General features: G+C 48.1%; 1 protein-coding gene across 4 annotated transcripts in view; it reads right to left on the reverse strand.

The window, feature by feature from the left end:
- The window catches only part of ABCC6 (ATP binding cassette subfamily C member 6), a 71717-nt gene that overhangs the window by 9894 nt on the left and 49215 nt on the right, over positions 1–12608 (reverse strand). For 2 of the 4 annotated variants that reach the window (XM_024984634.2, NM_001276370.2), the window contains 5 exons: positions 8751–9061; positions 6197–6396; positions 4162–4288; positions 2695–2796; positions 1291–1437 (listed from right to left, as the gene is read on the reverse strand). In XM_024984634.2, the coding sequence (XP_024840402.1) occupies positions 1291–1437; positions 2695–2796; positions 4162–4288; positions 6197–6396; positions 8751–9061 (887 nt within the window). Of the gene's footprint in view, positions 1–1290; positions 1438–2623; positions 2797–4161; positions 4289–6196; positions 6438–8750; positions 9062–12608 lie in introns of those variants that run through there. The other 2 variants (XR_001495066.3, XR_009492785.1) reach the window with 2 other exon arrangements.

A 12608-nucleotide genomic window follows, 5' to 3' on the forward strand; every position in this document is an offset into this window, starting at 1 on the left:
GGATCAACACGGTTTAATAAATGAATGAAGCATCTGTGTCACCCACTGTATGACAAGCACTCTTCAAGGCAACAGGAATACAGAAATTAAGGAGTCCCTGCTCCAAAGGGCTCACCATCTGGTCTTGGAAATAGCGCCCTTGAGTAAACTTAATTTTAACCCAGTGTGATGAACAAGCCCTCTCTATAGTCAAGCTCTGGCCCTGCAGCAATGGAGGCAAGCACGGAGCTGTTGTTCATGTTGCCTGGGATGGAGGTGATCAGAGAAGGCTTCATGGAGGAGGGGATACTTGAGCGGAATCTTGAAGGATAAGCAGGAGTTCAGGGAGGGCGAAGGTTCCAGCTGAATGATACCAAGTACTCGGCTGTAACCTCTCCGAGGGCATCACCGTGTGTGCATCTGGCCTAGAGGCCGCTGCTCCCCAAATGTTGCCTAATCCCTTGTAGGACAGTGAGTGAAGTGGGTAGCTGGGCAGGGCCTTGAATGCCAAGCTCAGGAGTTTGGGTTTTACCAGAAGAATGTGAGGAGGGAGGGAGGTCTGGAGCAGGGAAATGATGCACTCAAATCAAGATCACAGGAAAACAGGTTGGAGGGTGTGAAACAGGAGGTTGGGGGGGCCTGGAGCAGTTGTGGGGAGGGCAGAGAGGAAGTACCACTGTGTGGGGAGGGTAGAGAAGGATTCAGGGATTCCGTGAAGCAGTCTGACTAGGCATCTGTAAATGGAATGATGCTAGGCTTGATGTTGGAGTAAAAATGCAAATAATCATGAGTAAAAAAGAATTGGTGAATACTTTTATAGCACTTGCTATGTGCCAGGTAGGCACTGCTGTATTCAGTTTCTATGTATTAACCCAGTCAAATTTTTCAACAGCTCTAGGAGGTTGACATTATTATTCCCATTATTACAGATGAGAAAACTGAGACCAAAACATGCAGTGACTTGCCCAAGGTCAGTCAGAGCAAAGCCAGAAATGGAGCCCACGCGAACTGGATAATATGTGGAACAGTCAACATAGCACCCAGCACATAGTAGGTGTTCAACTAATGACAGAGGAAAAAGAAAGAAGTTGGGGAGATGCTTCATTATCTGAGACATCAAGAAGGTGAGTGGTTTCACCGAGAAGGAAATTGGTCTGGGGAAGATGGTAAGTCCCATCGAGGGAGTGAGGGGTCTGGAGACTGGGGACCTGAGGCGGGGAGGGAAGGAGGAAGCTGGTGCTAAGGACCTGGACCCTGGGGTGATGCCCAGCCTGGCCACCATGAGGAGGGAGTTGTAGGTGAGCCACTCACCTTCTCTCCTGCGTTGATCTTGAAGGACACGCCCCGCACAGCCAGCGGGAGCTCGGGTCGGTATCTCAGCCCCAAATCCCGGAACTCAATCTGCCCCCTACGAGGCCAGGGCGGGTGGGCTGCACAGGTAAGCGGCTTCCAGGGAGCCTGAGGCAGGAGGGGACACTCGGTCAGGGGAACCTTTCTCCAGGCTTCTCATGAAATGGCCTACCTCTCTGATCCTCAGTTTCCTCATCTGTAAAATGGGCATGCATGCTAAGTCACTTTAGGCACAGCTGACTCTTTGGGACCCCACAGACTATAGCCCGCCAGGCTCCTCTGTCTATGGAATTCTCCAGGCAAGAACACCGGAGTGGGTTGCCATGCCCTCCTTCAGGGGAGCTTCCCAACCCAGGTCGATCATGTCTCCTGCACTGCCAGGTGGATTCTTTACCTCGTAGTGCCACCTGGGAAGCCCCATAAAATGGGCATATTTATTGCTATTCTCTAGGGTTCTTACGGGGCATATAGCAAGGCTAAAAACAAATAATATTGAGTATTGTGAAAATTATAATGGTGTTGGCTACTCTTTAAATTATTATTATTAGCCAGTATTAACTGTCAAATAATATTCTTTCACTAATAGAGGTAGATACTCTCCTTTTTTCTTAATGAAAAGGGCAACTCTGCACAGTGTGGAGACTGGTGCTGCCATACGCTATTCCTGTGACCTTAAACAGGTCACTCCACTCTCTTGAGCCTTGACTTTCCCATCCATGAAATGGGGCTAATCAGAGTGGTGGACATGTGTTGAGCATTTACGGTGTATTGGACTCGGTATGAAGTCCTTTACTGTGGGATGACCTCACCCCGAACTGTTAGGCTGCTGCTGTGTTTCTCTTCTGCTCCTACAATGCTGCCATTATGTTTCAGTAAAACCAACCTCATGGACTGTAGCCTGCCAGGCTCCTCTGTCCATGGAATTCTCCAGGCAAGAATACTGAAGTAGGCTGCCATTTCCTTCTCCAGGGGATCTTCCCAATCCAGGGATCAAACTCAAGTTTCCCGCACACTGCAGGCAGATTCTTTACCATCTGAATCACCAGGGAAGCCTCCAACTATCATGTTACCATCATGCTATTGCTATGTTTCTATAATGTTGCCATCATATCACTATCGTGCTGTTACTCACGGTGCCCTGTCATTCGGAGTGCCCTGCTGTGCCTAAGCTAGGAAGCCGAGGAACCAGGATTTGACCTCGTTCCAGACCCTACCCTCTTAACTATGACTGCCGCCTTGGCTGTGACTCCGGTCTACAATGGTGGGGGCCCTGAAGCCAACGGCAGGTGTCAACCTGGGTCCGCCGTCCTCTGCTGTGAAGCCTGGATGGGACCTGCTGCCCCCGCCCCACCTCCCGCCCGTCACCTCCTTGGGCGTCTGGGCGTAGTCCTTCAATCGCTCCACCGACACAATGCTGCTCTCCAGGTCTGTCCAGCTGCGAACGGCCCACTGCAGCATCTGGGTCACCTGATGCAAGAAGACGCCTCAGGACAGCATCACCAAGACCACCCCAGGTGAGGCAGGGGCTGGGAGGTAGGATCCAGGGCAAACAAGGGGGCAGAGTTTGACTGTAGCCACAAGGACCCCTTTAGTCAAACTGGAGTATGTGGACCAGAAACGAGCCCTCAGACATCAGCTTGTCCAATCCTTCTTGAAGCAGGTAGGGAGACAGGACCAGAGAGGGCGCACAGCCCTCCCAAGGACACCCAGCAGGGCCTAGGCCCGCTGACTTCCATTCAGAGAGGACTCCCAGCACTGACTTCCGTCACACCGGGAACCTAACTGAGCTCCTCACCAGGGCCCACTTGCCCTGTCTGCACCAGCCCTGCCCCCAGCCCTCCCAACCTCTCCCTCTAAGCTTGCCCTCAAACGCTCTCTCCAGCCACACCGCCTTTTGTGCTGTTCCTCTAACACCAGTCGCACCTCTCCCCCCATGCCAGGGCCTTTCCTCCTGCTGATGCCACACCAGGACCACCTTCCACTTCCCTTCCCCGTCATCGCACTCGAGAGTTGCAGATCTTAGGCTCCCTCCTCAGAGACGCCTCTGGACCACGCGCTAGAAAAGCACCCTCCTGTCAGTCAGGCTACCTCCTCTTACTTGCTGCATCCTTAAGCTTAGTTGCCTCAACTACAGAATGAGGACAATAACAGTACCCCTGAGGGGGCCGTGGGCAGGACTGAATGAGCTAGTGTTATAAAGCTCTTAGAACAATGTCTCATTCACAGTGAATGCTACTTGCATATGCACGTGTGTTTATATATATATGTTTTTTTTTCCTTCCCTTAGAAGTGAAAAAAGTGAAAGTGTTAGTTGCTCAGTCGTGTCTAACTCTTTGTGACTCACACACTGGAGCCTGCCAGGCTCCTCTGTCCATGGGATTCTACAGGAAAGGATACTGGACTGGGTTGCCATTCCCTTCTCCAGGGGATGTTCCTGACCCAGGGGTCAAACCCAGGTCTCCTGCATTGCAGGCAGATTCTTTACTGTCTGAGCCACCAGGGAAGCCATCCTTTACAGATGTCATAACCTGACACTAGATATTGTTATTAAGAGTTAACAAAACATTAACAACACGCTGGAAATGGACTCTATATATGTTATCTCAATGAATCTTTACAACATCTGGAAGGAAGGGGTTACTGCCCAGAGGAGTACACTGAGGCTCCAAGAGGGAAGAAGAGTCTTGCCCGAGATCCAGCCTAGGCTCTGGCAGAGCCGTGTTTTCCCCAGTGGCTGGTAGGCTGGACTCGGGTCCTTGAAGGTCCCCTGGCAGGGGTCTGCGTGCACTCTGCCCACAGCCTGGAGCCCAGGTTGGGGGGTGTCTGGAGTACCTGGAGGGCGGCAGAGACAGAGAAGCCCACGAGGCCGGGGCTGAGGTGGGCCTTGCTCAGCACAGCACACAGGGCAGCCACGAACACCAGCCCGTTCCCCACCAGCTCCAGGTTGGCAGCGAGCCACCTGCGAAGGGACAGGTAAGAGTAGCGTCAATGGGGGCCTCTCGAGGGACACCTGCTTCCCTGGGCACAAGGGCTGTGCCAGCTCCAGTGCCCACAGGGTCCCCGCTATGATCTCCTCCACACCCAGGCCCTGCCCGAGCTCGGAGGGTGGGGGAGGCCCAGGCTACCCCATCTTGCCTGAGTCCAGCTCAGAACCCAGCACACAGTAGGTGCTCAAGTAAGCTCTGCTTTTTGTCCCTGGGCTGTGGCGAGCCACATCCCCTGTGTTCCCCCTGCCTGAACCCCACCTCCGTCTTCACCTGACCAACATCCTTACCCTCACACAAGTCAGCTCAGATATCACCTCCTCAGAGAGCCCTTCAGACCACTCCTTCCTTCTATCACTCTTGAAAAACTAAACTAATCTGTCCTTGACTGTCGGCCTCCATCAGCAGATCGTGAGCTCCATGAGGGCAGCAACTTCATCTCGTTCATGGCTCTGTCCCCACCGAGAACCCAGCACAGGATCCAGCACATAGTGGGTGCTCAACAAATATATATCGAGTGGCTGAAGAAATACACACCCCTTTTATTGCATTCCTGCTCTACCATCATTTGTTTATTCATTCGTTCAGCAGATGTGTATTAGGCACCTACTGTGTGCCACACATGCAGGAGATGCTGGGGACAAGATAAAAAACCCTGTCTTCAGGGAGCTCTGGGTTTCACTGCACATAACACCTAGTCCTCCTAACAACACCACGGTGGGGAGACTCTTGTCCCCAGTGGACAGATGAGGACACGGGGGCTCAGAGGGTCCAAGTCCACACACGTAATAAACACAGTGATTTGAAGCCACATCTGCCTGATTGAGGGTCTGCCACTTCCTAGATGGCTGACCTTGGGGGAGTCCCTTCACTTCTTTCCTCCTTGGCTTACCCATCTGTGGGATGAAATAATATCTGGCTTATTACAGTTGAGAGGATTAAATGAGATACACCCGCCGTATATGGTGCAGAAATCATTGACCTCTGGACAAAGTAGGTGCTTCCTAAATGTTTGTAAGGTTCCTCCTCCCTAGGCTAGGACCCCAGGAAGGGGCCAGGACAGGTCCCCCAGGGGGCAGATGGAGTTGAGACACTACCCACAGCTACAGAGCTTCACAGCCCCAGCTGGCTGGGGACCTGGGCAGAAAAGAGAGGAACTGACATTTACTGAATTCACATCTGCTATAGGCTTGCCCTTCTCCACACTCTGGCATCACACTGCCTGGATTCAAATCCTGATTCCACCACATATTTGCTGTGTGGCCCTGGGAAAGTTCCTAAATCTCTCTGTGCCTAAGAGTCATCCTCTGGGAAAGAGTCTCTGCCTGGTGGCGTTGCTAAAAGGATTAAATCAATTAAGCCACAGAAGATGCTCAGGACTGTGCTGGGTATGTGGTGAGCACGTTACAAGTATTAGCGATATTTGTTTAGTCTCAACAGCCACTCCACGAGTGCAAACCCACTTTAACGAATGAGGCTCAGAGAGGTTATGTGACTTGCCCAAGATCACCCAGCTACCAAGTTGGAGAGCTGGGATTTGCACCCGTGGCTGTCTGTTCTCAAAGCTGGGGTTCTTATTCTTGCTTAGTACTGAAAGGAGACTGAGGATGTTTATGTAGCTCCCTTGTCATCAAGGCAACAGAGGGTTCTGCCCTTTTTCTGACATCTGTACCTCCTGCCCACCTGCTGTCGGGGAACCCCAGGCCAATCTGCATCTGCTCATATGTGAGCCATGTGCACCCCTGGGATCTAGGCTCTGTTTACCCTCGACTCGTGGTGTGACCCTGGGCAGGCCACTTGACCTCTCTGGCCACACAGTATGACATTCTCTCATTCTCAGGGGACACAGATGGATTACAGGGTCTTTTCTGACCCCTTCCTACCTGTCAGCCACCAGCCGCGGGAAACTGACTCTCTGGCTTTCATCCACGTGTGCGTCATTCTGAGCCGTAAAGGGGCCCTGGACCCGGAAGGCCCTGACCACCGGCCCGCCCTGGAATGTCTCGGCCACATGAGAACATACATATGAGTATCTGGCTGACTCCAGGCGTCTGAGCTGGCACGAGCTGGCCACGTATAGGCTCTGAAGCAGGATGGCAGAGAAGTCACAAACACAGAGAGAGTCTGAGAAGCAGAGGGAGTTGTTACCAGCTAGCTGTGTGACCTTGGGTCAGCTGCCTCTCCTCTCTGGGCTCCAGTGTCCTTGCAGAATCAGAGTTCCATGGGTCATTTTAAAAATCACCTGGGAAGCCTCAGAAACTCCCAGTGCCTCACCCCAGAACTATTAAGTCCGAATTTCTGGCATCATCAGCATGGCTGTGGAATTTTTCAAAAGCCTTCAAGTGAGTCTCAAGCACACCCAGGGTGGAGAAACCACTAATCTGTTGTACATGTCTCATTCTCAGCTCCAAGGCCAACTGCTTCACTCAGGGCCAGTCATTGTGGGAGCAAAGCCACAACAGGCAAGGAAGGCAGCTGGACAAGTCAAATGCATTCACTTAACTCGAGGATTACATGTCGAGTGCTGGGAACACAGTGATGAACACAATGTATGTTGTTATCTGCTTTGACATGGGAAGTGTTGTACAGCTGGCAGGTGGGGAGGAACCTGCCTTTGTGATCACCGGGCTGCATGCCAGGCTCTTTCTGAATACAGCTGACTCTTGAACAACATGGGTCTGAACTGCATGAGTTCACTTATTTGCGGATTTTTAGTAAATCTCAATGGGAGAAGGCAATGGCACCCCACTCCAGTACTGTTGCCCGGAAAATCTCATGGATGGAGGAGCCTGGTAGGCTGCAGTCCATGGGGTCGCTAAGAGTCAGACACGACTGAGTGACTTCACTTTCACTTTACACTTTCATGCACTGGAGAAGGAAATGGCTACCCACTCCAGTGTTCTTGCCTGGAGAATCCCAGGGACGGGGGAGCCTGGTAGGCTGCAGTCCTTGGGGTTGCACAGAGTCGGACACGACTGAAGCGACTTAGCAGCAGCAGCAGCAGCAGTAAATCTCAATAGTAAATACTACACTATGACACGACCCACACTTGGCTGAATCTGTGGATACGAAGGAACTGTGTATACAGAGGAGCGACTGGAACTCAGAAGCACATTTTCAATAGCAAGGAGGGTTGGTGCCTCTAATCTCCATGTTGTTCAAGGGTGAACTGCAGCATTTGGTCATGGTGAGGTGGGCATTTGGAGGTGGGCAGTGATGTGAATATAGAAGCAGTAAGCATCATTCACAGCATATACATAAGAACCCCAGGGACTCAGAGGAATTAAGTGGACCAAGCCTCTACAGCACACAAGTGCCAGGACCTGGATTCAAATCCATCTCTGCCCAACTCCAAAGCTTCAGACAGAGAAAGCAGTTCCTCCCCCAGCTCAAGAGGGTAGAGAAGAGACTTGGGATAGCTGTGGAGGGAAGTGATACCATGGACATTGTCTGGCTATCATGTTGTTTTTTTCTACTTCTGATTTTTGTCTGGCTACCAAGGTTTTTTTCTACTTCTGATTTCCTTGAGAGGATGGGAGGTTAGCTGTCACTAATAAGATCTGATCAAGGAGGTAGTCACATGACATAGCCCTGCTAGGCAAAGTAAACTATTCCTTTGGTCACAGTGATGAGTTCAGGATGAACATATGCCCCATGAAGGGCCAATCTGAATCTTCCCTGGAACGGATGTATGATTGCTGAGCTGGAGAAAGGTTGCTTGTGCTGGGGTTGCTGAGGTGGGAGGCTGTAAGTACAGGGTTGCCCTCTGGAGAAGACATGTGTGCAAAATTAGGCCAAGCAGAGCTGAATAAGTGAGTCTTAAATATTGGCATGGATTGGAATTATCTGGAAGGTTCTTTAAAATCCAGATTTCTGGGCCCCACCTGCATAGTATCTGAATCAGGGGGTCTTGGATGGGGCCTGAGAAGGTGTATTTCTAACTAGTTCCCAGGTGAAACTGATGCTGCTGTTCTGATAACACACTTCGAGATCCACTAAAGGGTGATGTGGAGTGACAGCACCCTGATAACAGCTGATCCCCTACACCCTGGGAGCATAAGTCATTGAATTGGGTTCTTGTGTCTAAGCTAATTTCAGTTGGTCTCTGGTTTTAACCATTGAAAGAGTCTAGCCTAATACCACAGTCTTCAAGAGCTTGCAATGCCTTCTTGGTTTCCAGATCACTGGAGAACAGGAAGCTGATTTCGGTAGCAGCCTGATAAACTATTAGACATTAAGAAGTTTGATGTGAACATTTGAGAGACAGAGATGAGAATAAGTGTTAGACCATGGTGTCTCTGTCTCTGAGAATTCTTTTAAGGGTGGCCCCTAGATGTCCAGCTACATGGAACCTCTTACACTGAGTCCTGTTCAGACACAGGGGACTGGAGGAGGTGACCTTGGATGACCCCAGGAGCCTCCTTGAGCTCTCCTTACCTGAAACCCAGCATAGAGGAGAAGCAGTGGCAGGATGGCCACGACAGCCAATGGGGTGGTCACTGTCACCACCAGCCCAACTTCCAGGAGTCCGAAGGCATACATCAGTAGAGACCGGAGTTTGTCTGGGATGTCCACATCTACTATGTCTGTCTCCTTGGAGAAGCGGTTCAGCAGGTTCCCAACAGGCGTCCTCTCAAAGAAGCCAATAGGAGACCGGGCCACATCCCACAGCAGCCCCCGGAAGAGCAGGCTCGATGCCCGGATCCCACCAAGGAGCACTGTGGCCATGGAGGCAAACAGCCCGATTGCTGGGGACAGAGACATCAGGGCATCAGGGCTGGAGACCCCCATCACCCCATGGTGGCTATCTTATCTTATGACCACCCTGATTATCCCTTGATGGAACCACCATGTAGAGGGTTGAATAGTGTCCTCCTTCCATATTCATGTCTACCAGGAATCTCAGAAAGTGACCTTATTTGGAAATAGAGTCTTTGAAGATATTATTAGTGAATGAGCTTGAGATGAAATCATCCTGGATTTAGGGCAGGGTCTAAATCCAATGACTGGCGCCATTGGATAAGAAGAGAAGATGCTGTGAATATGGAGGCAGTGATGCAACACAAGCCCAGGTATGCCAAGGATGGCCGGCGACCAGTAGAAGCTAGGCGAAAGGCATGGGACAGTTTCTCCTTCAGAGCCTCCAAGAGGGACCGATTTTTGCTGACCCCCTGACTTTGGACTTCTGGCTTCAGAATTGTGAGAGAATAAAATTTCTGTTGTTCTAAGCTACCAAGCTTGTGGTAATCAGTTTTATGGCAGCCCCGTTGTTCTTGTTTAGCTGCTTAGTAGTGTCTGACTCTTTTGTGACCTCATGGACCGTAGGCGGCCAGGCTTCTCTGTCCATGGGATTATTCAAGCAAGAATACTGGAGTAAGTTGCCCTTTCCTCCTCCAGGGGATCTTCCTGACCCAGGGCCTGAGCCCGCGTCTCCTGCATTGGTAGGTGGATTCTTTACCACTAGTGTCGCCTTGGGAAGCCCACGGCAGCCTTAGGAAACCAACACACCCACTTCCTCCTAGAGCCCATCTACGTTCTTGGAATGGAGCTAACTTCATTCTTTGTTTCTAGAGTGGGGAGAATTTCATCCCCGGACAATCCAAACCTCTTCAGTTAGTTCAGGGGTGAACACATGACCCAAGTCAGGCCAATAAGAGTGAGACCTGGGACTCTGCTAGGACTTTTGGGAAGAGGTGATCACTTTTTTGAGGTGGCCAGACTGGAGCTGTGAGATACCATCTTACCACCAAAGCAGGTTGCCTGCCTGCACAGGAAGCTATCATAGAGGAAGAAAAGGAAGCTAATCTTCCAGCATTTGTTGAACCTCTGGATCCAGCCATACCTGAAGCTAGTTACCTATGGATTCCAGTCGCATAAGCCAATACGTTCTCTTGTTGTTTAAACTAGGTTGAGACATATAGTTTTATATAGTTAGTACATTATACCTATATAGTTTTTAGCTATATTAATTTCAAATAGAGCAGACTTTAGAGTAAGGCAAGTTATCAGGGATAAAGAGGGCATTATATAATGATAAACGTGTCAGTTCTCAAGAAGACAGAACAATCCTTAATGTGTACTGCCTAATAACAGGGCATCAAAATATGTGAGGCAAAAACTGGTAGAACTGCAAGGAGAAATAGATGCATCCATTATCATAGTTGGAGACTTCAACTCCTCTCTATAAGAAAAGGACAGACGCAGTGGGCAGAAAATCAGTAAGGACAGAGATGAACTCAACACCACCATCAGTCAACTGGATACAATGAACATCAATAGAGCACTTCATCCAACGGCAGCAGAACACAAATTCCTAAGTTCATATGAAACATTCACTAAGATAGACCACATTCTGGGCCACAGAAAACACCTTAACAAATTTAAAAGAGGAGAAACTTTACAATGTCTGTTCTCAGACTACAGTGGAATGACACAACAATACTTGGAAAATCCCCAAATACTTGAAGATTAAACAACACATTTCTAAGTAACACATGGGTCAAAGGAGGAACCTCATGAGAAATCTTAAAATATATTAAACTGAATGAAAATAAAAACACGGCATCAAATTTGGAGGATGTAGTGAAAACAGTACTTAAGATGAATGGAGAGCACTGAACGGGGCTTCCCAGGCAGTGCGAGGGCTAAAGAGCCTGCCTGCCGATGCAGAAGACATAAGAGATGCAGGTTTGATCCCTGGATGAGAAGATCCCCTGGAGGAGGGCATGGCTGCCACTCCAGTATTCTGGCCTGGAGAATCCCATGGACAGAGGAACCTGGGGGGCTCCAGCCCATAGGGTGGCAAAGAGTCAGACCAAAGTGACTTAGTGAGAGCCTGATAGTACTGAATAAGTATATATTAGAAAAAAAGGAAGCTCTAAAATTCACCATCTGAGCTTTCACCTTAGGAAACTAGAAAAAGAAGAGAAAACTGAAGCCAAAAGGAGCAGAAGAAAGTGAACAATAAAAAGCACAGTAGAAATCAATGAAATGGAAAACAGGAAATCATAAAGAAAATCAATGAAAACAAAGCCAAGGTCTTTGAAAAGATAAAAAAAATTTTTTTAAGATAAAAAATACAAGCTTATAGCCAGACTAAGAAAAAAGAGAGAGGAGACAAATTACTAATATCTGAACTTTTAAATAAAAGGATGTCATTACAGATCCCATGGATATTAAAAGTATAATAAATGAATACTATGAATAACTCTATGCCTATAAATTTGACAACCTAGGAGAAATGGACCAATTCCTTGATAGATACAATCTACCTAGACTTATGCAAGAAGAAATAATCCAAGTAGGCCTATTCAGAAACTATTAGAGAAACTGAATTGATAATAGCTTTCCAAAACAGAAAGTGCCAGGCTCAGGTGAGTTCCTCGTTGAGTTCTAACAAATATTTAAAGAGAAATTACATTAATCTCTACAATCTTTTTCAGATTCTCTGTAATATCGTTCAGAGGATTGAAGCAGTGGGAGTATTTCCTAACTTATTCTATGAGGTCAGCATTCCTTAAAGCCAGAATCAGACAAACATTACAAGAAAACTGCATAGACCAATGTCTCTAAAGAACGGACATGCAAAAATCCTCAACAAAATAACAAATGAAATCCGACAATGTATGAAATGAATTATACATCATGGCCAAGTGGAATTTATCCCAGATATGCAGAGCTGCTTCAACATTTGAAAAATCAATTAATGTAATCTACTACAGAACAGACTAAAGAAGAAAAATTACATGATCATATCAATAGATGCAGAAAAAGATTATAAAATCCAGCACTTGTTCATGAAAAAAAAAAAAAACCCCAAACAACAAAAACCTCTTTCAATAACATATGACTACATTAAACTAAAAATCTTTTGCACAGTGAAGTAAATTATCAACAAAATGAAAAATTAGCCTACTGAATGGGAGAAGTTATTTGCAAATGATATTTCTGATAAGGGGTTCATATCCCAAATATACTAAGAACTCATCCAACTCAATGTCAAAAAACCAAACAACCCAACTGAAAAATGCACAGAGAATCTGAATGGACATTTTTTCAAATACGACATACAGATGGTCAGCAGGTGCTTGAAAAGATGCTCACCATCACTAGTCATCAGGGAAATGTAATGAGATATGATCTCACACCTGTCAGAATGGCTATTCTCAAAAAGACAACAAAACAAGTGTTGGGGAGGATGTGGAGAAAAGAGGACCCTTATGCGCTGTAGAGGGGAATGTAAACTGGTGTGGCCACCATGGAAAACTGTATGGGACTCCTCAAACTATTAAAAGT

Source organism: Bos taurus, chromosome 25 (genome assembly GCF_002263795.3).
Source record: "Bos taurus isolate L1 Dominette 01449 registration number 42190680 breed Hereford chromosome 25, ARS-UCD2.0, whole genome shotgun sequence".
Taxonomy (NCBI): domain Eukaryota; kingdom Metazoa; phylum Chordata; class Mammalia; order Artiodactyla; family Bovidae; genus Bos; species Bos taurus.